The sequence below is a fragment of the Amphiprion ocellaris genome, chromosome 16 (genome assembly GCF_022539595.1).
Source record: "Amphiprion ocellaris isolate individual 3 ecotype Okinawa chromosome 16, ASM2253959v1, whole genome shotgun sequence".
In the NCBI taxonomy this organism is placed as follows: Eukaryota; Metazoa; Chordata; class Actinopteri; family Pomacentridae; genus Amphiprion; species Amphiprion ocellaris.
The window spans coordinates 28,305,077-28,329,762 of record NC_072781.1 but is presented as its reverse complement, the minus strand read 5'-3'; the positions used below and the strand labels follow the sequence as shown (position 1 = coordinate 28,329,762).

General features: G+C 37.7%; 1 protein-coding gene across 8 annotated transcripts in view; it reads right to left on the bottom strand.

The window, feature by feature from the left end:
* Window positions 1–9,861: 9,861 nt before the first annotated feature.
* rtn4a (reticulon 4a) overlaps window positions 9,862–24,686 on the bottom strand; it is a 48,235-nt gene continuing 33,410 nt past the window's right edge. For all 8 annotated transcript variants that reach the window (XM_023294106.2, XM_023294107.3, XM_023294108.3 and 5 more), the window contains 6 exons: window positions 19,642–19,849; window positions 15,041–15,179; window positions 12,980–13,049; window positions 12,519–12,565; window positions 11,872–11,930; window positions 9,862–10,985 (listed from right to left, as the gene is read on the bottom strand). In XM_023294106.2, coding sequence (XP_023149874.2) covers window positions 10,943–10,985; window positions 11,872–11,930; window positions 12,519–12,565; window positions 12,980–13,049; window positions 15,041–15,179; window positions 19,642–19,849 — 566 coding nt within the window. In that variant the 3' untranslated portion in view covers window positions 9,862–10,942. The remainder of the gene's footprint in view (window positions 10,986–11,871; window positions 11,931–12,518; window positions 12,566–12,979; window positions 13,050–15,040; window positions 15,180–19,641; window positions 19,850–24,686) is intronic.

The window sequence follows — 24,686 nt, the reverse complement described above, 5'->3', positions numbered from 1 at the left end:
TGTTTCTTGGTGTGTTTTAGGGCTTTGTACTGGATAGTTGTCTTGGTAAATATGGTTCTTTAGCCACAGTTAGCACATGGTGCTAATGTGTGCAGTGATTAGTGGATTTGGTGCAGCTGAGTTGTGTCTTCATCTTGGCTGTAGTGAGTCTTCAGAGGTTTCTGGTCAGACACATTCTGTATTCTTGTTTGAGAACCAGCGTTGGTTGTCCAGAAGGTAAGAGTTCCTGTCCTGATTCTCTGTTCTCAGAGGTTCTCTGGTAGGCTGCAGGAGACTTTAGCGTTTGGGTTGTGCTAGTTTGGTTTTTGTATGGTTTCATTTGGACGACTATCTTGAGGCTCCTCCATGTGGTTTAGTGAGGTTTTCTGAAACAGTTCTACAAAGCAGCCTGCAGCAGAAGAGACTTTGAGAGTTTTTAGGAAGTTCTGGAGACCAGACTTTAGAGCAGCAGAAACATTTGTCAGCAGTTTGAGCAGGAGAAGGTGAGCTTCAGAGTAGAAATGAGATGGAAACCTTCTTGACCCGTGTGGTGAGGTCCTGTACCAAGAGTTTGAGCAGGTTGTGAAGAGTCTGTAGTTCTTTGGTCTGAAAGCACAAGAAGAGTCGACTCATTAAAGGAGAAAACAGGAGATATTGTTGGTTCTTCTGTCGCTCTGCAGTTTCCTTAGACTGAATATCAAGTTTATATTTTAAATGATTTCCCATGTGAGCCCAAGAAGACTTCAGTAAACTCCCTCCATCCCATGGACACATTTTATTACCATGCTAAATGTTTTTTTTTTAATGTTTTTGAGTTTTAATCATAGTTTTAATCATAGTTTTTTGTCTTTGCTTGTTTAGTTTTGTCATCTGTGTGAAAGGTGCTAAACAAATAAAGCTGAATTGATAAACTGAATAATTGACTAACTCATGATTGTGACAACAGAAGTATTTTCATTGTGATTTACGGGTTTGTTTCATTTCTAAGGTTGAGGTTAAAATCTTGACAGAAAAAAAAGATTAAAGAAATAAACTACATCTTAAAAAAGCAATCATATCAAAGGAAAAAAGCATTTAATACAACAAAACTTTTAAAAAGAAAATTAAACATTAAATACAATTAAATTACATTAAACAGACAAAATATTTAATTAAATAATTAAACAGAAGACACAAAACATGTAATTATGAAATTAAACAAAATTTATTAAACAAAAATATGAAACTAAAGATTAAATATTTTAGATAATTAAACATTTAAAAAATAAAATTAAACAAGAATATTAAACATTTTTTTAAAAATACAAAACATTAATTAGATTATTAAACCTTTAAAAATACAAAACATTGAATTAAAAATTAAATGTTTATTTGGAAAATTAAGTCAAAGACAATAAAACTTTAAATAGGAATTAAACAAAATACAATGAAGCATTTAAAAAGAAAATTAAACATTGAAAGGTGGTAAAACATTTAAAAAGAAAAACCTTAAAGATTTAATCGAAAAATTAAACACGGGGAAAGAAAAGGAAATTTTTCAAACAAGCCGATAAAACATTTGAAAAAACAATTAAACATTAAAAAGACAAAACATTTGGAAATCAAATCAGACATTAGAAAAGAATAAAAGGTGAGAAAAGAGCAAAACTAAACATTTAAGAAGAATCAAACTAAAGACAAAACATTTGAAAAGACACCAGTTAAACTTTAGAAGATCAAATTAAACAGAAGAAACAATAAAACGATCAAAAAGAGCAAAAACAGATAAAGCAATTAAAGCCTTTTCTAGTCTGCAATGAAAACATCAAGTTGTTTCTTCAAACATTTCCTCTTTCTATGTTCTTGGTTTGATTGTGGACAGATTTACTAAGAACTCATTTCAGAAAACTGCTTTCCAGATAAAGTCTACCAGTAGTTGAAGCCATTGATCAAACTAATGTTACCTTCTGATCTCCACAAACTTTACTGTTCAGTGAAGAGAATCAAAGTTTGTTGAGGATTTCTAAAAAACCCACAGGTGAAGGTCTGAGAAGAACTCGGATGGATGATCTAAATGTGAAATCAAGACTCATGGTCACAAGTTTTAAGGCTTCTGTTAACCATAAAGTTCAAACTAACAGAGAAGTACTGAGAAACTTTTAAAACTTCAGTCCTCAGACTGTCTGAAGGTTCAAACTAACAGAGAACTAGTCAAGAACTTTTAGGATTTCAGTCCTCGGACTGTGGAAAGGTTCAAACTAACAGAGAACTACTCAGGAACTTAGAAGATATCAGTCCTTGGACTGTCTGAAAGTCAAATCTAACAGAGAACTACTGTGGGACTTAGAAGATATCAGTCCTCAGACTGTCTGAAGGTTCAAACTAACAGAGAACTACTCAGGAACTGAGAAGATTTCAGTCCTTGGACTGTCTGAAAGTTCAAACCAACAGAGAACTACTGTGGAACTTAGAAAATTTCAGCCCTCAGACTGTGTGAAAGCTCAGGTCCTGAGGACTCGGGAGGTGTGGAGGCTTTGGAAAGTCTTGGAACTGATGGTTCAACCCTCCAGCCCAAAGGCTGAAGTCCAACCTCCTGAGAAAAACGGTCGAGTCGAGACTCGAGTTAAAAAAATCTCGAAAACGACAAAAAATAGATGATAAATGCGCAAAAAAAAGAAGAATTTGTATCTGAGCGGATAGCTCAGGGGGATAAGAAGAAGACTACCAAGTGGAAGGTCGCAGGTTCGAGACCGGCCACAGACCTCTTTCTTTCTTTGTCTTTGTCAGGATTTTGAGAAAATTTAAGAAGTGTCTGGTCTTGAACCAGCGACCTGCAGCTCCATAGGCAAATCCTTAACTCACTGAGCTACAGATCAGATACAAAGAAATAAATTCGTCGTCCCTTTGGCATCGTAGTTTCCGAAGTGACCACATGGGTGGAGCCAAGGCGGAGTCTGGGTGGAGTCAGGGCGGAGAGTAGGCGGGCAGGTGGGTGGCGGCCTCCCCCCTCTACTCCCCCACCTCCCACCACCGCCCACCACACCTTCCCCCGCCCGACGAGTTCTTCGAGTCTCCACGAGTTCTTCGAGTCTCGACAGGTTTTCCCCAGTTTCTGGAGTTTCCACCAGGTCGGAGGCAGAACAAGCTGTCATGAAGAGGTGTTGAAGTCGGCCAGGATGGACTGACTTTTTACAGCGACTAGAAGGAAGACCACTAGAAGAGCAGGTCTTTAACCACCATCCATAAAATCCATGGAGTCGCTCCAGAGAAATGAAGGAAGGTCAACTTTTATCAACCTCCATCCAGATGTTCAACTTGATATCTTTACTTTGACATTTTTAGCACCACAAACCTTTAGTATCACACTTTATTATCATTTATTAGGACTTTAACGGAATCCACCAGCAGATTTAGTTTTTGTTGAGAAACTTTATTCTTGTCATCGTGGGACTGCAGTATTTAAAACTGTTCCTTCTATTTGACCTCATGTTTATTAGTTTTAGTAGAGAAAGTTATTTTAGTTGTCGATTAGTCTCTTAAAAACCAAATAATAAATTGGATTAGTCAAGAGGTTTAAATTTCTTACTTTGTCATATTTTAAATATGACAGAAAATGGAAAAATAAAGTGTCTTGAGACAATCTGACCTGTAATTGGCGTTATATAAATAAAATTGAATTAAAATTGTATGTATCTTGTAATGTTGGAGTAATTCAGCCATATATGTTGGAAAACACATTTTCTTTGTCCATTAATCTGTTGATTTTTTTCTCCACTAATTCATTTCTTGTTTTGGTTTCTAAAATGTCAAACCCAAATATATTCAGTTTACTGTCATAAAAACCAAAAATATTTACATTCATGATGCAGGAATCAGGCAGTTTTTCACTTTTTATCTTAGTTTAGTCAGAAAGATAGTTGATAATGTGTGAATTATTGCAGCTTGTGAGCCGTAAAATGTTTTAATCTTTGGGGCCGAGTGTCAAAAAACATTTAGAAACCAACATCCACGAAACACTCAACAAAGATTTGAACATCATTAAAGGGAAATCCAACTTTTGCATGACAATGTCTAATTAAAGGACATTTATTTCCAACGTAAATGTGTGATATTCATCCTCTGGAGCTTTCTCTTCACATCGTCTTCCACCTGGACTGGTTTGGTCAGGAGCATGTGCAACAAACATTTGAAAAACTGCACTTTAACATCAATGAATGACACTGAAGTTTAATCTCTACATAAATGAGACTGAGTCTGGATGTGCTGCTCTGTCATTAACTCCTAAGTTTAGGAAAAGTTAAAACAAAAGAGTTCAGATAAGACTTGAGAATGAGCTTATTTTGAACAAACATCTCAGACTTTCTGAGCTTCAGCACCTACAGGAAGATATTTTAACAAGCAACTCAAGAGATCCAGAAGCTGGAGACAGTTAGCTTTAGCTGAGCCAAAGAACATGTGGGACGCTAACCTAGCAAACATTTCAGACTTTTCTCTGTGAATTCTGAGAAATAATTTCCTATTTAATGACAGAGCTACACATCTTAACTCAGTCTCATTAAAACAGACTCTAATTCAGTGTCATCCATCCATATTAAAGTGCAGTTACCCAAAATGTTTGTTGCATGAGCTCCAACAAAACCTGTCCAGGTAGAAGGCCACTTTGACAAACAGGAAGTGGAAGATTCCAAGCAGGTTTATGGAAGGGGGAACCGGACTGTACTAAGTGTGGTGGAGTATAGAGGGGTGTTTTGTGGGTTTTTAAGGCTGATAAGGATTATTAGTGAGACATTTGGAGTAGATATTCATTTGCAGTAAATGAAAATATTTACTACTATCTACTTAGAAGAACACAAACTCTAACTAAACTCTAAACTTTGTTGATACTTTTTTGTTTTGTTTACAGATGTTAAGTTAAAGGAGTTTTATTCGTGACGTATAACCAATCAAATCACTCCAGAAGACAGAGCGACCACAGGTAGATAAAGGTTCAGAGCCAAAGTAGCACCATTTTTAAATTTATTTATTACCGTAAATCAGTAAAAAATAAAATACTGATAATCAGTAAATCAGTCAGCCCACAATTACTACAATTCTACAATGTATGTCTCTTTGCTTTGACTTGTTATTTGTACAATATACGATGTATATGATGGTGTTTTTTCATACCAAAGGCTCTACTATGATGTTTTCTAAGAGACATACGATGCTACTCTGGTTGTTCTGGCTCTGGGCCACTGCACTCCTCCTCTGATGTTTTCTGGATTGTACTCAGCTGCATGCCTTCGTCCACCCGGCCTCCGTTGACTCGTCCCGCCTGCCGTCTCTGGAGCTGAAGCTGGATTGGAACAGACCAAAGTACAGTCCAATCACGATGTCAGCTGCCTCTCAAAAGGCTCCTTCATCTGGCAGGTGGCAGCACTTCTTCTGAAGGGAAGCTGAGCTGGTCCAGCAGAACTTTGGAGATGTGTTCCAGTGGTTGGTGGATGTGTGGGGAGATAGAGAGGGACCTTTGAATTGTTCACAAAGGAAAACAGGGAGCCCATTGGTAGTTTTAGTTTAGGGTGCTACTGCAGTGTGTTTTTGGGTTTTAAGAGGTGAACAGGAAGAGGTTTTTTTCCTATTGATTATCATTTACTTTGTTCCTGGTTGGAATGCCCATCAATGTCAACATGAAGTTCACTTTTAGTTCTGTTTATTTATTTTTATTTTACTAACACCCATTTGCTTTTAACTCCCTCACATGTTGTGTTGTTGTAAACTTAGTCTTTCAAATAAATACTCGTCTAACCCTCTGGAAACCAGCGTTTGTACTGTTTTTGTGTTGCTCCTCACCTACTTCAGACGGCCGGGACATAACGTTTTGTGGATTAAAGGCTTTTCTATGACGTTTTTAGAGCGACATGCTATACTATGATGTTTTTAGACCAAAGGCTATAATATGACGTTTTTTGGGCGACATACTATGACGTTTTTTGAGTGACATGTTATACTATGACGTTTTTTGAACGACATTCTATACTATGACGTTTGTTGGACGACATGCTATACTATGACGTTTTAAGAGCAACATGCTAAACTATGACAATTTTAGAGCGACATGCTATACTATGGACATTTGTTGGATGACATGCTATACTATGGACATTTTCTGGACCAAAGGCTATACTATGACGTTTGTTGGGCGACATGCTATACTATAGGCTTTTTTAATTGACATATTACTATGATGTGTTTTTGTTTGTGTTTTTTTGTTTTTTAGCAACATATAATAATTGAACAGTTTCAAAAATTACTATACCTTTACTTGTGCAATGAAATATTATTCTTTTTAGACAAAGGCCATGTTTGATTACATATAGGCTATTAAATAAATGTTTATTAAAAATTAAAAGGCATTAAAAATACTAAACAACTTAGGCATTTATTGAGTCACTAAAATACTGTAGAGTACAGACCACATCAGCATGATTATAAGCATCCTCTAGTAAATTAACAACCAGATACTGATGTCTCTCACCATATGGACTTCAGGAGATGATTAGATGATGATAAACTGTGACCTGCTGGTTGGGTTCTCTCTGTTCTCATATTTCCTCCATGTTTTTCTCCTGATGCTGCCTTACTTCAGCCAGTCCATGAGCAACAGAAAACACAGTTTGCCTTGTACCCACTGCCAGGGGTTCCACTCTTCCCACTCCAGTCTGTACATTTGCAAACGTTTTTGCTTCTGTGGACGTGTTGGAGTTTCGGGTGTAAACATTTCTAAACACGCGGGTGCAGCGTGATCTGCTGGACCTGGCATCGGGTCCTCGCTACGTGGGTCCTACGAAGTTGAAATTGGCTGCCCTTAATATTTCCTGTGTTTTATTTTGTTCCTTATGCAGTTTTGATGAGTGTGTGACAGACGTGTACGGGGCGTTTATGAAAATACGGAACAACTTGCGTCCCGTATTGATTCAATACAGGACGCGACAATTAATTGTCAAATAAAGGACGATTCCGCATTTTAAGGGACGCGTGGCAACCCTACTTCTAATGTCGCCTCATGATTCCACCGAAAACGATCCCAATAGCTCAAAATTCCAACACGAACATGCCGCCATGAATTGTAACAAAAGAATGCATCGAGCAATTTGATTGGTCCAATCGTTGGCAGCTAACCAATTTCGACCAATCGCAAGGACTTTTACAATGCAGCAGGAGCTAGACTGGTTCTCTTTGTCTGTTACGCTGCGGGAGAAACACCGAGCACTTCTCAAAAACCGGGAGCAAGAGTAATAAAAACGTACCTCACCCCCCCTAAAATTTTCTCAACGGATTTGGACGATTCACAGAAATGACCAATTTGAAAATTAAAACGGCGGATTTCCGCGGAACGGCGGAAAATTGCCATGCCTGGGCATTATCATGATGTGTAGCATGGTGGTGGCATTACCATGATATGTAGCATAGTGGTGGCAGCATCATGACGTGAAGCATGGTGGTGGCAGCATCATAATATGTAGCATAGTGGTGGCAGCATCATGACGTGAAGCATGGTGGTGGCAGCATCATAATATGTAGCATAGTGGTGGCAGCATCATGATGTGAAGCATGGTGGTGGCAGCATCACGATGTTGGAATATTTCTCCGCAGCAGGCCCTGGAAGGCTTGTAAAGGGAGAGGATAAAATGAAAAGCAAAGTAGAGGGAAATAATGGAGCCAAACAAATCACACATCTGAATCTTGGATATTTACCTTCTGGATTCAGTTCTGCTTCCAGTTTTAGATGATTAGATTCTCGTCCAGCAGCATCAGGAGGCGTCTGATTCCTCCTGGAGCAGAGTTCTGGTTTCTGATCTGGATCTGGTCTAATGAGGTCTGGATGAAGGAAAAGCTTCAAAAGTCTGCGTTTTCAAATCCAGATTAATCTGAAGCTGAGTTTTAAACTGTTTTTAGAATCTGTGTTCATGAGGTCCAGATTTTACAAGAGAACAGGCAGCATATTTTAACTTCTAATGTGGAGAAAAATCAGCAAAACGTCTAATTTTTTGTTTGGTTTTCTCAAATCAAAGACAAATATTCTGATCTGAAGTGCTGCTTCTGTGTTTTTTATGACATTCTGAAGGAGAAAAACTGAACATTCTGTCCACACAAATGCATTTCAATTGATAATTTGGTCCAGACTTCATTAGTTTAAGTGCAGTTCTGAATTTTGTCAGTTTCTTATTGTATGTACAGAGAAAGAAAGCAGATTTCTTAACTGTTAAATTTAGTCCTGACCTAATTTCTGCAGGTTCACACCTCAAATCTAGACTTTAAAAGCCTTTAATGTCACATTTAATTCAACGCAAAACCTTTTTATCAAAAGTGTCATTCAAGACTGAAATCAGAGACAATACAAGAGGCTTTTCTGGCTGTATTTCACAATAAAATAATGTAACTTTAAAACTATGAAAGACTTCAGTAAATGTAAAATTAACACTTTAAATATAAAACATCAAAACTGTTCACAGTTGCAGGAAGGAGGCTGAAATTGGCTTCTGATTCAACAACAAGATTTTAGGTTTGGTTCAACTTCTAGCAAAGCATTTTCAGTTAATATTTAATAAACTTTTGTGGAAAAAAAACAAGTTGTTATATAAAGCAGAGAATATGTGGAGGAAAAAAATTACTGGCTTTCAAGAGAAACAAGTGAATCAGAAGCCAACTTTAAGCTCATCTATAGAAAACTGACTAAACTTGCGGAAGCCCATTTCTGCCAAAAAATAAACATTTAAAAAAAATGAATTTACTAACGTCATGAACTTATTTAATCATTAAAGCACATTTGTTGTAGACTTAAATTATTATCCTGACAAAATTCTATCTGACAAAAATTAAATTGTATATTATCCCACGGTACAGCCTTGTTTCAAAATAAAGTTATTGTGAAATTAGTAACTGGTGATGCTGCCACCACCATGCTTCACATTATGATGCTGCCACCACCGTGCTTCACATCATGATGCTGCCACCACCGTGCTTCACATTATGATGCTGCCACCACCGTGTTTCACATCATGATGCTGCCACCACCGTGCTTCACATCATGATGCTGCCACCACCGTGCTTCACATCATGATGCTGCCACCACCGTGCTTCACATCATGATGCTGCCACCACCGTGCTTCACATCATGATGCTGCCACCACCGTGCTTCACATCATGATGCTGCCACCACCGTGCTTCACATCATGATGCTGCCACCACCGTGCTTCACATCATGATGCTGCCACCACCTGCTTCAGGTCATGATGCTGCCACCACCATGCTTCACATCATGATGCTGCCACCACCATGCTTCACATCATGATGCTGCCACCACCATGCTTCACTTCATGATGCTGCCACCACCATGCTTCACTTCATGATGCTGCCACCACCATGCTTCACATCATGATGCTGCCACCACCATGCTTCACTTCATGATGCTGCCACCACCATGCTTCACTTCATGATGCTGCCACCACCATGCTTCACAGGGGCGATAGTATGTCTGAATAAATCACAGTAACAAACATGAATATTATAAAAAATTACAATTTAGTGTCAAAATATTTCAACTTGAAAAATCACATTTGGAAAGTTTGGCGCATAATTTCGATTTTTTTTTTTAAACTTAGACTGTAATTTTTTTAGATTATAATATCTATAGATCATCCAACATATTATGGCATTGTCTGTCGCCGCTCCAAAAGTCTTTGATTTTGAAAACTGTATTTTTGGTATCTTGGAGATGCAAAAGCAGAATTTTCACTATTTTCCAAGTGAAACATTTTACTTGACATGTTATTGAGACTTTTTTGTATTTTCTGGCAGAAATGGGCTTCCGTACTTAGCATACTGAAGCTAGCTTGTGCTAGCAGACAGACGAGGACTCGATTTACTTCGTCTAGAAGCTTTATTGATAATTGTTTACATCTCACAATGCATTCCACAAACACGGCTCCCAGCTGGAAGCTTTTTATCGTCACAATTGAAGTATGAAGTTTATCATTCACAATTATACTTGCATAACAAACAAATGCTTGAAGATTTCCCAAAGTCACATCAAGTTGCAACTTTATTAAGATATCAGCTCCACAGACAGTATGGTTATTTTTTTTCTTTAAATCCTGTTTCATGTTTCTATTTTTTTTTTAGTGTTTTTGTTTTTTTTCTGATGTGGATGAACGTAAACGTGTTTCCTTCCAGAGTTTTTAACTACTAGACAGCGGCGATGACATGAAAATAACGACTTTTAATGTAATTAATGTGGTTTATTTGTCTGGCAAAGGTTTTTCTAGATGTTTTTCTAGCTAAGAGTTACTCAGAAGCGATGATTTTTTTAAATGGTAGTATCAACCCTCCCCCCCCGAAGCCTCATCAGGAGTCAAAGACGTCGTTCGCAAAATTCGTCGTTCGTCACATCGAGGCCAAAAACCAGCTTCAGGGACACGACAGTAAAATCACAAAATACCTCTAAACTCAGCGAATATTCATACCAAAAAAAACAAACAAGTTGCTGTTTGCTGCTCGATTTCTTAAAAACAGCCAAGAAAGAAAGAGATAAAAACCAAAAACGAGGACAGAAAAACCCACCCGGACCCGGCTGGAGGAGCTCTGACCTCCCACAATGCACTGGGGCGGGGAGAGGAAGGGGTCATGCGAGGTCAAAATGAGTTTCTCCGACGCCTCACGGAAACACACATTTCAAAGCTCGGCGATAAAAAGGAGGAGAAACGTCACCGAACGAAGCTGCTTCCAGGAAACACACAAAAAGAAGAACATAAAAGGAATTCTGAACTGGAAAGAAAAAGTGTTTTTATTATTTTGACAGATACAGTCAGGAGGGCTGCGTCCACACCAGACCCCTCCTCTCCTCCGCCTCCCCCAGCCTTCCTTCACCGCCTCCCCCCTCCCTCACCCAGACTCCCCCACAACATCCAACATCTGGACCTCCTCAATCCCACTTCCTGTAGCTTCACTCTGCTTTACGTTTCATGCCGGGAACCTTCGCCTGGATCCTGGAAACATGAAAAAAACAGAAGCTCAGATCACAGCAGGAACCTTTACTTCCATTATTTACACTGTGGATTATTTTATTAACTAATCAATTATGTGTTTGGTTTGTAATACGGCAGCGAGAGTTTCACAAAAATGTCCTGTTTCATACAAAGATGTTCTTATTTTTATAAGCCAAAAAACAAAACAGGTAATACATGTAGGAACTGATAAATAAACTAGTTTAAACTTTTTTTAAACCAGTTTTCACCTTTAAAAATGTTGAAAAACCATAAAAAACATTTAAAAAAAACTTAAACAAACACTGCTTGTTCTCGTCACAAATGAGAGCAAATGACAGTTTTTGGAATTGTTCATTTAAATCAGCCACATTGAGCGTTTCAGATTATTTTCTGCCATTTTACAAAACTGAAGATCAATAAAATGATTGATTTGTTCGGTCTTGGAGCTGCAAAATTGATCGAGTTACAAAAGCTCAGAGGCCTGTTTCCTGTCATAGAGGAGCAAAGAAACCAGAAAATATTCACATTTAGGAAGCTGCAACCACAGAATTCAGACTTTCTTCTTAAAGAATTAGTCAGATTGATTTGATTCTAAAAATAGGAGCCAATAAATTTAAAGTTGACAACTCATCGACCAGCAGCTTTAATATTAACACAACTTGTAAATAAGAAGTGTAGCAGCCAGGAAATGTAAAACCTAAAGAATTTTAGAGTTCATATTTTGTAAGCTCATAAATTTAAGTGCAAATTATTTTTTTAAGATAATTTGTCATTTTCTACATTTTAGTACAGATGAATAAATTCATCATTTTACATTTCTCAAACATTTAATGGTACAAGGTGTGTTTTTGGGAACTGATTGTTATTTTTTTAATTAATAACTTACTTTCCAACAACGTCTTTGATCTGGTTGTTGACCAGAGCCAAGTAATGATCGATCTGAGCCTGAAAACAGACAAAAAGACGACGATCACATCTTACACCACGAAGAAACTGAAACTGTCAAGTCAAATGTAAACAGTGAATTATATATTTACATATTTACAGACATGTTCAGAAAACTTCTAATAAAAATAATATAGTCCTGATCAATCTATTACAGTGTAAAGTTTTACTGTTAGCAACTAAAATGTTAAATCTGTTTATTTGCAGTTTTTAACTTCAAGTGCATTTTACAGTGAAATAGTTCAACATAAAGGAAAGTTAAACAAAAAAATGTTAAATCTTCTTTGGACTATTAAAAAATTCAAGCATAAAAGGCTGAATTTGGTTCCTTTTCTATGAAGCTGCAGAGAAATCAGTAGTTTAAACTCTCATGTGTTTCTGTCAGACTTTGTGGCTTTAATAATAAAAAATAAATTAAAAAAACATCGGTTGACAGTTCTGTTGATGTGCAAATAAACACCAAACATCTGCATCTGTGCTGGTTTTACTGGTTCCAGTTCAATTTTCCACCTGCATTAAAGACACAACTTCCCTGATTTTACCCAACAGTGAATTTGTGGTGCATTCTGGGTAAAAACGGGTTTGTACCTGGTGCTTCTCGTAAATGATCGGGCAGCTGAACACTCCGACCAGAGCTAAGGAAGAAGAAAAATACAGTTTTATTATCACACAACAACAATAACCACTCCTCTTTGAATTAAAACCAGGTTATAGTTTGTATTTACACTACTGCTGGATTCTGTTTTACTCATTCTTATGTCTTTTCTCAGTGAATTTCATGTTCGTATCGGTGCTAAATGTTGCGTTCTGTGACCAGTTCAGTCAAAGTTACTACAAAATAGTCACAGTCGGTTAAAATAACTGATCAGGTGATAGATCATAAACACTACAGACATAAATGTGAATTTAATACAAATTTACATGCAGAGAAACGGCAGGTTATCTGCTGGCGACACGTTTCTTCATGTCACCAGCAGATGGAGCCAAACAAAGACGTTAATCTAAACTGATGGTAGACGCTTTCTCCCAGTGCATGATGGGAAACTCACCCAGAATAAGGATAGTGAGGCCGTTGAACAAGGCACCGACGTAGGTCAGGATCCACATCAACACAGCAAACTGCAACCAGGAGGACAGACGAGGGATTAAAACACGACAAACCACAGAAATAAAAATAAAAATATGAAGCCGCAGCAAAGGAGAAACCTGGAGGTTTGATCCATGTAGCCTTAAAAAGATAAAAAGCTTCCTGCTGGTCGATGAACGTTTGTGTTTCCGATGGATTAGAGCTACAACTATTATTACTGACTGGTTTAAACATTCACATGAACGATAAATAACACAGTACTATAGTTTAAAAAAAACAGCAATACTAAAGGCCAGAAACGTGATTAAACGTTTAACCATCACAACCCCCAAAACTGCCGTCAGGTATAAGACATTTTTCATGCAAAAAAAAGAAAAGAAGAAATTCCACCATTTATCACAGCCAGAAACTGTAAAAATTGTTGCATTTTCACCTTTCAGAAGGTCATTGATCTCACAATGTGTGACTTCTAGCTCTGTTGGGAAAATCTCACATCCAATAATCAGGACATTTAATAAAAAAACGTTTTATTCTATATGTTTAATTTTTTTAAAATGTGCAAAAATAGACCATTTGCTGGACTAAAAAAATGCAGCATTTCTCTGCACAAATCAAAAGCAACGACTAACTCGGCTGCAACAGACAGTAAAAAGACAAGAATTCAAAGATTATTGGGCTGAACTGCAGGTTGTGTTTATACCCAGCAGAGAGGAGATAACAGTGAAATATCTGTAGTATGCAGAGCCACCATCTCTCTCCGTTTTTAAAATATTTATAAAATAAATAATGTGCCTGCAGCCACTCAGAGCGATCACACTAAAATCCAGTTTTTATTGTTTTATTCCTGTCATTACTTTTCAGATTAATTGTTCTCGTCGAGTCTTGGAGAGAAACTGAGAACAAAACAAACCGAGGTGACAAATTCTAAATCCTAATTCCAGCCATTTCCAACCTGTGACTAAATGCTTTGGGCCTTTATAGATAATCTGATATGTAAATTGTAATGTATAAATGATAAACTGAGGCATAATGTTGTTGAAATTGAATTTATTTTTCTTAAATTTCAGGATGTTCATAATGTTTTGTAAAAACACAGTTCCTTAAATGTGAATATTTTCAGAATGTACTTTTTTGCACTAATACAAAGGAAACATTTGGAGTTGTGGTTATTTATAGGTTATTAAGCTGTGATTTTACTCGTTACTTGAGATCAAATTGGGATGTTTGGGAGTTTGACACCCCTGGTGTAGTTTATAAATCATCAGAAACAGTGAAAGCTCAGACAGATGTACAAAAATAATAAGGTTATAATGATGAAAAATACGCATCTATTCTAATTTATCTGTTCTGTCTTGTTTTCTGACAGGAAACGAAGGAAAAATACAATTTAACATGACATTTAAAAATCCATAAAAGGTGGTAAAAGTTGAAAGATTTGTTTGCTTTATTTTGCATCTGTGGTTGGAAACGGGATATAAATCTTGTGTGAAGCAGGTTTTGCCCTGAAGCTGTGATAATATGAACGTTCTCTAATGTGACCTGACAGTTTCCTGCTGGTGTTAATGATGAACATTACAGCAGCTCTGAGCCAACATGGCCGCCAGCGGTTTCTTTTTTTTTTTTCTGACTGCAGGCTGCGAGGATTAAATAAAACGTGCCACATTTTAATGACCCGCTGTAAACATTCGGGACGATGAAGAGCAAGAGGAGAAGAACAAGAATATCCGGATGTAATCTGCCGAAACATTCCTGCGGCTCAAACTCGCTGCTGACGGATTAAAAGAATCAGAGTTTTTACCCTCTAAGGGAATCTCTGCTGGGTTCGGTGCCTGCTGAGCTGCAGATCTGTATTTGGACTTGAGGTCGGCGGGTCGGGGGGCGGTGAGGCGACGACAGCCTCCTGACAGCTGCAGATCTGGACTCAACGCTGATATTAACTCGCTGCTGATTAACGCGGCTTCAAAAAGCAGCAGCAGCTCCAGAATAAATACCCGAGATAAACATGTAAACATCGTCTCCTCACCTTGATGGAGTCCACCAGGTCTTCAACCAGGAACAGGCGTCTTAATTCACTGATGGTCTTGTTGAGTTTGGCCAGAACCATGTCACTGTACTTGTGGACCATGTCCTCGGACAGCGCCACCTCCTGGTCCAGGTACTGCCTGTAAGAACAGCAAGAAGATGGTCAGTCTCAGTGTGAGGCTGGTTAAAGAGTAGTTTCACTGCTTTTAATTACAAATATGGAGTTGATCTGGTGAATAGTTGTAGTGCATGAACACTGCTTCCCTTCACTGCTGCAATGAACACATTTAAGCTGTTGCACATAGGTTTTATTTATTGTTTACATTAATTTTATTGTTCACCTTAGCTTTATGTTTATATCTAGTCTTATGTTAACCTTAATTTTATGTTTACTTTAGCTTTATGTCCAGTTTTATGTTGAACTTAGTTTTAGTTCCTTTATCCTAGTTCATTATACACACACATCTACATATCTATCTATAAATCACTACAAACCGCTACAAACCCAGACCTGTGAAACTCGCGTGGTTAGAATGACAACTAAAGTTCAGTCTGATATGGGCCAATATTGAGTATTGGTAATAAAAAAGAGCTGATGCACATTAGATGTCATGTTGTAGCAGCATGTGATAGCAGGAACCTGTCATTCATAACTAGATAACTTCAATGATCATGAATAATCTAACTAAATATGAACAATAGAAACAGGAGTGATGATGTTCCCAGCTGATTGAGATCTATCACTCTTTTTCTCCTTCTATTTTTTTTTTACTGTTTTATCACTTTTATTGTCCACTAAGGTCCAGATCTTAAATCATCATCAATTAATGTTTTCCAGACTCTTTTTCAGGTTAATCTGTGGCTGCCTGCTAATTCAGCCTCAAGCCGTTAGCATAGCATTAGCCACTGTGAGAGAAGCTAATTTCCTGATTGGTCTTTGTCTAGTTTTTGCTGTTTGACAAACATTTGAGACCACAGACTGACGACAGCATCAGATCTGAAGTACCGCATTTGATTTATCAATAATCAGCCAATAAGTTACCAATACGATAATCAGAAAACGCCACAAATCCGTTCCAATAATCGGCCAGGCGTGCAATCGGTCAATCCCTGATATGAACAACAGAAACAGGAGGTGATGTCAGAGCATCACATGATGCCAGAATGCTCTCCGTCTCTTGCTTAATTGATAGTGATCATTTGGTTTCTCTCCTGCGGTTCTGTCAGCTCTTCTCTTCTGTTTTGTTCATCTCTCAGTCAGAAAAATTGATCTACAATAATCAGTCGATTGCTGCTTTGAGGCTCTTATTAAGGTTAACCCTACAGGCTGCATTATTTTCCAACACAGTCGACGCAAACCAGATCTTTCAACACTGGATATGATAAAGCTCTCAGTTTTGTCTATATATATATATATATATATATATATATATATATATATATATATATATATATATATATATATAATTTGGTTATATCAGAATCATGATGGTGGGAAACTGACTTAAAAAAATTTCAAAATTGCAATAAAACAACAAATTATTTTATGACTGGCCCTCATTTTTTCTCAATTTTGAAACTGCTGAAATAAAAAGCAAATCCATAAGTTTGTGTTAATTTTTCATACAAAGTACAGAGTCTATTTTGGAGGCATTTTCTGTAATTTCTAAACCAGAGAAACATCAACACAGGTGAGTTCTGTTGTTTAGTTTGATGTGCAGCAAGTGAGCTAGTGTTTTCACGACACCAAAATTCAGAATTTGATACACGCCTTCATATTTAGATACCGAAACTGTATCAATAACACAGAAAAAAAACCCTAATACATCAGGAAAGGTTGAAGAATAATACATGACACAACATGGAACTTTACTCCTTTTACTTAAAGAAAATGAAAAGATTTAAATATTTAATTTAATATAAGTTTAACTGAATCTGTGGAAAGGATCACGTTCCAGATCGGGGTTCTACTGCAAAAGACCATCATGATTGCTGATGACAACTGTGGAATTTTATGAATTTCTTTTAAAACACAGAAGTAGATATCGATGTCTGCAGAAATTCTGGGTGCAGCTCCAATTATTGGTGCCAAATATTTAACAAAATGACTGTAAAGCTGGTTGCAGGACTCTTGGCAGTGAAATCTGCAGAAATCAGCCTGTAATGTGACTCTGTGCGCTCAGCTTATGTTAATCGCCGTTAATTAGCCTGTGATTTGCGGCGAGGTCGAGAGCAGGTGAAAATACAATAAGAGGGTTTTGTCCAGCAGCCAGAAAAGAGGATGAACGAACGAACAACCCGACAAACTCACTGCAAGATGAGAAAACAGCAGAACTGTGCAGCATTACTGGATAAATGTCCAGATGTGTGTTTGTGTGTTTTTAGGCCACTGTGACCTTTTTTTTTTTCACTGCTGCTGTGTCGGTGAAACCATCAAACAGAAGAATAACCTGGGGCCTGACACACATCCAAACATCAGCAGCTGCAGCTCATAATTAGGAGTAATCAGGTCATTGATTTCTGGACCGTGATTGGCCGAGTTAAATCCCAGATGGAAGCTGACGAGCAGGGAGTCACGCTTTTAGTGTCTCACGTCCTTTTATCTCATATCCATCACTTCTCTGGGCTTTTTTTTCTAATTCAGCTGCACATCCGTGTTTTAATCAGATCATTTAAAGATTTTAATCGTTCACAGTCGGAGCTCATTTGTCTAAATTGAGGATTTAAGGCAGACGAGGGGATCTTAATCCAGTCTGAAGTGTAATATGAGTCATTTTCCACCTCCTCCACGGTGATAATTAAACTTGAAACTACTTCCTGTACTTCAAAAATCACATTTAGAGACTCATTCTTGTGCTTCAAAGGGAGTTTTTTCCTCAGTGTGAAAACAGAAGAAACACCCACATTCAGATCTATTTTTGGAACAATGATGACAAGTTAAAGCTGCAGCCTGTAAGTTCATTTAAGGTCACTGGTCATGTCAGCTGTTGGAAGGTGCTGCTGTTCTGTCTCAGCTCCGCTTTTAGTCTGGATTTGTTCACATTTTGTCAAACTGCACAACTCCAGACATGGGTTTTTTTTGGGTTACAGCATCATTTGAATCAACTCTCTGATAACCTGCTGCCTACTTCTGCATTCATGTACAGATTACTTGACTTGATTTCTGCACAACATTTCAACCTGAAAATATGTTTATATTGTGACCATCTTGTCCCTGAAGTTGTCTGATAACACTTCTATCAACTGGGCTCAGATTAAACTCCCCACGTCCGCTAATCGATACATATTATAATTGAACAATGTTCCTTAAACGTCTCATATGTAGGCTAAGGTAGAAGCCAGGTAGCTAGTTATGCACAGAGAAGCTTCTAGTCTCAATTCAGTTACTGCAAAAGAGCAGCTCAGGCAACTGTGAGAACAAATATTTGTTCAAAAAAAAAAAAAAAAAAAGGTAAAATATTATAAATCCAAGTGATTTTATCTACATGGGTAGTTTTCTATGAGCAGAGCATTTTTTTAAACATCAATACTCCAGTCGGTCGTGGTTATTTAATACTAGGAAGCAAAAACCGTGATTAATATTTGTTTAGTTTTGCAGGCCCTAGCACTGTGTTCTTCTATTGGCCTCCTGCTCTCGCTCCTTATTTAGTTTTTTTTAAATCAGCTATGGACCAATTTATCTTTGGAACACGACAACATCTAAATGTACTGTTTCACGCGTCAGGTAGGGAGAAACTGAACGAGCGTGTAAATAAGAAAAATACTACTTTGAATCAGAACAGCTAAAAAAGTAGTTTGGTGTGCAGCTGGAGAGACATCAAATAAACCTAACGATCACCATACACTCAAAAAAATCAAAATTTTAGGCCACACAGTCTCAAAAAATAGATATGTGAAAATTTCAGTCGCAGTCGAGAGCCTAGCTGCGATGTCACAGAAAATCAATATATTGCAATGTCAGTTTTTACATCAAACACTGTTGGAGCAGTAACAGCAATTAATATTAACTTTTAATTGTGTAGCACCCTGACACCATTAGTGTGAATGTTTAAACCACAGTAATAATAGGTGCAGATTTAACCCACCAGAAACACAAACATTCATCGACTCAGCAGGAAGCTCTTCATCTTCCTGGTTTCTCCTTCGATGCTGCCTCAAATTTTTAGATTTAATTATAACCGATACAATGGAAAAACATTAAAGCTGCACCTCCTAATCTTAATAATGTGCTGCTGTGATGTCAGCTGCAGGTAGGTGCGGAGTTTCTCTTTCTCTTCAGGCTGGATTTGGTCACATTTTGTCAAATTCTCACTTATAAACAAATCAAGTTAGCGGTTAGCAGGCAGTTTTGCAGTTTATAACAGCTGTACAGGTCAGAATTACTGTGATACTGGAAAAAAATTTAAATATGATTCTGAGGGAACTTTTGAAGTGCATTTGTTCTCTGATTTCTGGACATTTATTTGTGTTAATCAGACCCTGTAGCATCACTAAGCTCATTGATGGAGATGCTTTTGTGCTTCTGAACCCAAGTTTTCCCAAGAGGACACTTAAGTACATCTTATTAAACATGCAGCTTTTTCCGACTCTTTATCCACTCACTTGAATGGGTGTCCCTCATCGGACTTCTGGATGGCCTGCAGGATGCCTTTGTATATCCTGAAGCAGATGGTGACTGAGAGCAGAGCCAGGCCGATGTAGGAGCAGACGCTGACGATGCTGCACACCGTCAGGGAGAGCAGCAGCAGCAGGGCGGCGCCAAACACCACACCGGTGGTCTTCACATCACGCCAGTAGAGGAGATCCACCACTGCAGAGGGAAGGAGAAACCGATGGATCAGCAATCAGTCACACAGAGGTCACACTGAGCTGCAGCTTGACCTGCTGGTGGTGCATTCACTGACCACATTCTTCATGAAGCTGTTATTTTGGTGTAGCTTAAATGTTATTTGCTTCGCAGTGCAAACATCCAACTACTGACTGGTGATCATGGGTCTTTTCGTTTATTTATGTTTTAACAATTCCTAGAACTTTACATGATCAGTATGTACATTTACAAAAGCGCAGCCTATTTTTCCACACAACTAATCAATTGGTTGAAGAGTGGGTGCGATTTTAGTCCAGGTCTTTGGTTCCCTACAATTCTACTGTTCTTAAACCCAAATTATGCTTTTCCAAAGATGTACATAAACATCTCTGCAGCCCTGAACAGAGAAAGGTGTGACAGATAACTGGAAAATAAAGGAAAAAATTATCGGATTTGCAATTGTCTGATGGTTCTTGAAGGTAGTGTGTAACATGTCCGGAAATTAACCAAATCTCAGCTTAAATTCAAGATATTTCCTCAAAATCTCTTTATTCTACACTCAAAAACTTGCCAAAACTTAATCAACTGCACCAGATTCTGTATAAAAACTTTTAAAAAATTCCACTCCTCAGCACAAGTGACTCTCCATGAGTGACTCAGCAGCCAAAAATTTATAATTTCTAAGTTGAACTGCAGGCAGTATTTCCACAGAGAGACTGAGGAAAATCAAACGTACTGGATCAATAAAATAAATGCAGCATGGTTCAAAAACGCTGAACAGAGGAACAAATTATTGGAAGATACATTCAGCATAGGGAAACATCTTTCTACAGCTGATGAGCAGAGTAGAGAGAAAATGTTTGTAGAGGCAGTAAAAATGTAAACAGCAAAATATGCACAAGTCACTATTTTTTCCAGTATCGTCACACCTGAGAACACAACAGTTTTGGACATGCTGATTACAAGTTTTTATTGTTTTCTTTTTTATGATTTATGCCATAATAACTTAGTCTTACTGCAGAGGTTATTTTAAGTTCTCTCTCCTTCTAGCCATCTTTTCCATAGAGATCTTTATATTGAAGTGAAAAATGAGCCCAAAGTGAATAAAAATGTGACCGGATGATTAAAAAAGGTTCACAGGGTAAATTACCGACAACGCCTGTGAAAATCTCCTTAAAAATGAGTCTATAACTCTGAATTTCAGCGTTTGGTTTGGTCAGAACGAGCATGATGAGATCAGGAATCATGTGAATGTAATGAGAAAAAAAAGAGACACTGTTTGGATCAAATGATAGAAATCAATTTGCACATGGTTGCTTCATGTGATCATCTGAAGGTGGATCTGAAGGTCAGAGGTCAACAACCAAGTTTAAACCCTAAAGGAGGAAACTCACTGCAGCATCTGACTCACAGACTTCCTCATCTCTACGCCTTCATCCACTTTCCACCCCACAACGATGATGAAGCTGTGACGGCCCAGCGAAGCCCCTAAAACCACAACGTTTCCATCCTGTCGCTATAAAACACAGTCGAGGTTGGATTCCTGTAAATAATGGCTGGAGCTCGTTCACTCCTCCACCCAGCTTCCTGTGCTCCTGCCAGGGTTTGATGATGGACAAAATGGCTGCCAAATAATAGGGCTGAGAACAACAAGGATGATTGTATCACAGGGAAAAATAAACAGAGAATTCCACCAAGATGACAAACTTCCACCTCGGCAGCATTTTACAGAAACCTGTGATCAAACTGTGTACTGAACTGTATAGTGAAGTTACAGACAGACACAGACAATGTGAGATGCTGTAAAACATCATTCACATATCGTACAACCATTTAAGGCTGGAATAATGATCATTTCTAAGGTCTATAACACGTAAAAAATCTACAAAACCCAAAATACGCACAACAGCAGGCACCTTGGTCGATGTAAAGTACAAAGTTTTGTGAATGTTTCACATAAATCTACTTTTCGTGTTCGTAAAAATGTCTGTACTGCTTCAGGAAACAAATCTCCAATTAAAAAAATCTGCTTTAAAAAAATGTAAATGTAATTTTTTCTACATTTTTTTGTATTTTAGCACTGGTTAAATCCTATTTGAAATGAGCCAAAATGTCCTCCAGGCAGGAAAACCCCAAAGAAAAGCAGCAAATCATCTCATTAGAGAAGCTTGATTCAGAGAAAATTTGTGTGTGTATATATATATATATATATATATATATATATATATATATATATATATATATATATATATATATATATATATATATATATATATATATATATATGCGTGTGTGTTATTGTTTCACAATTTTTTCCTGCAAAAAACTTAAAATACACTAATCAACGCTAAAAAAAATATCTGCAGACCACCTTTTCCTTAATTCGCTGAGCTACTAATTGTTTTCAGGTTTCTTGCAGCATTTGCCAAATTGAATACAAGACTTTAGTCCTACTTTGTATGGCTTTTAATACAGTTACTTCCACATTTTTAAGCAATGCATGTTAAAACAAACCTGCCTCAAGCAGGCAGGAAAAAGATTTTTTTTTCCTAATGCATTGTTTGGCCAGTTCAGACATTCTTCTGTGCAAAATCGTAAAAATAGCCACCAAATATGCTCAAATCTTGATGTTCTGCCCAGTTTTTATTGAGCTGCATCGCTAATAAAGCTCTCCTCATACTGACAGTTAGTGCTGGGCGATATGATGATACATATCGTGAGAACGATAGAAAAGTGTCTATCGTGCCATTTGGGATTTGATGGACGGACGGAGGAATGACTTGAATATTCAGTTCTGTCCGTGAGCTAATGAAGGAAAGAGAGGAATTTTCGGCTCGGTTCGTAACGCCCGCCGGGGGCTGGGGGTGGAAGTAGGAGGGGGCGAGTATTCGGATCTCAAAATTAATATCTGCATACCACCATGGGGACCAAATATTCAGGTCCAGTCCTAGCAACAGGTTGAAGTTTCATGGAGAAAAGTAAGCAATGAAATTTTTGTCAAACTTTTCAGAGAATAACTGAAACATCCTTTGTTGTGGTATATTGTCATATATATCGCTATCGTGATATAAAATATTCCATATCGTGATATATGATTTTTTCCGTATCGCCCAGCACTACTGACAGTAGGCATTTTCTCTACAATCAAAGACAACACACATTCCTATATGATAAATGTTCTTCTTAAATTCAGAGCTACATTAAGGTAAGAAAACCTAATTCACAATACAGTCAAGCCAAGACACAATAAAAAAATTTAAACAACATACAAATTGAATTTAACAGTTTAAACATGTTAAAAATGGACTGACTTTTATCTGATCTGCCCTAAAATACTGTCTTAAAAATAACAAATGTGTGATTCTTTTTAAAATGTTGAAAACACTATCGTTAGTTTTTGGTACCACTGTTATAAATCAGTCTCAACCGTACTGTAACCACTGATCTCCTTTCATGCATCGTTGTAAACTACCATCAGTTCCAAAGCTGTTCAAACTGAAAACGCTGCAGTTTTAGTGGGTAAAACCAGCTGCTGTGGTCAGATGAAGCTAAAGCTGCAGGTTCCTGACATACAGGCGCTGCAGGGAGGCCCTTCCCTCTGCGAGGACCCGACAGACGGCTGCTGGAGGTGTTAGAAACAGCTGAGTTCATGACCTGAGCCCTGCACTGAACATGCTTATATTTCACCAGAGAATTCCTGGCAGGTCAGTGGACAATATTAGAAGTCAGGGAGTCCTGGGTTTCCTGCAGGCTCACGGCCCATACATGCTGTATTTTAAGACACAGCAGCGGTTTAATATTTCTGACTCACTTCGCAGCCTCATAATTGAGAGTTTACATTTAAACTCAGCTGGGACACAAACCATTAAAGAATAAATACGTCCGAGTCAAACGCCTGCAGGCAAAGAGCTTTCTCTGATAAGCAAACCAGCTTTGAAATTCAAACGGATGATTCAGAGGGACAATAGCAGGTGCTGTGAGCGAACAGCCACAGTGTGTTTGGCCATCGACCAATTTATTCCTTGAAAATGGCTTTACAGCCAATAAATGAGCTTATGAGGCTGAAAACCTTTAATCAGATTTCCGGCCACAAGTTGCTGCCAAACGGACACCAAGCCGACTGCTGGGCCTGTAGAGCTCTAATGGGCCTTTTTTTAATTATAAATAAAGACCAATAATTTTAATAAAGATCAACTTAATTAATGCATTATTAATGGCATACAGCCTTAGAAATTAGAAGTAAATACATTTAAGCTACTTACAAACTGCAGCACACTATGACTAATAATTATTTAATCATTAAATATTAAAGATTAAAATAATTAGAGCCAGTGACAGGTTCAAGAGTCCAAACTAATGTCTTAAAACTGTCCAAAAAAAAGCACTATTATTATTTTTTTAAATGCAGAGAAAAGCAACATGTCTGTTTTTTGGGTTTTTTTGCTCTACTTGTTGCCATTTTTCAACAAAAATGTCCAAAAAGTAGCTTCTCATTTGTGGAGATTTGTCTGATACAAAGTGCAATATCCAAATCACAGAAGAAGTATTTTTTTTTGATAAAGATGTGTCACAATATATGAATGAAGCATTATGGTGCTACAGAGACACTCACCAACTGTCCAAAGCCCAAAGGTTGACACAGTTTGAGTCAGACATGACAAATCAAAGCATCACATCTTCACACTAAAGAAGCTGGAAGTGATTCGGTGCAACCAGGAACGACTCAGCTGTGACCAAAAGTCAACTGGCAAAAATTCTGAATCTTTTTCAGTTGAACTGCAGATAGTGTTTACACAGAACAGAGAGAAGACAAGTATGGAAGGAAATTAAAGATATATGT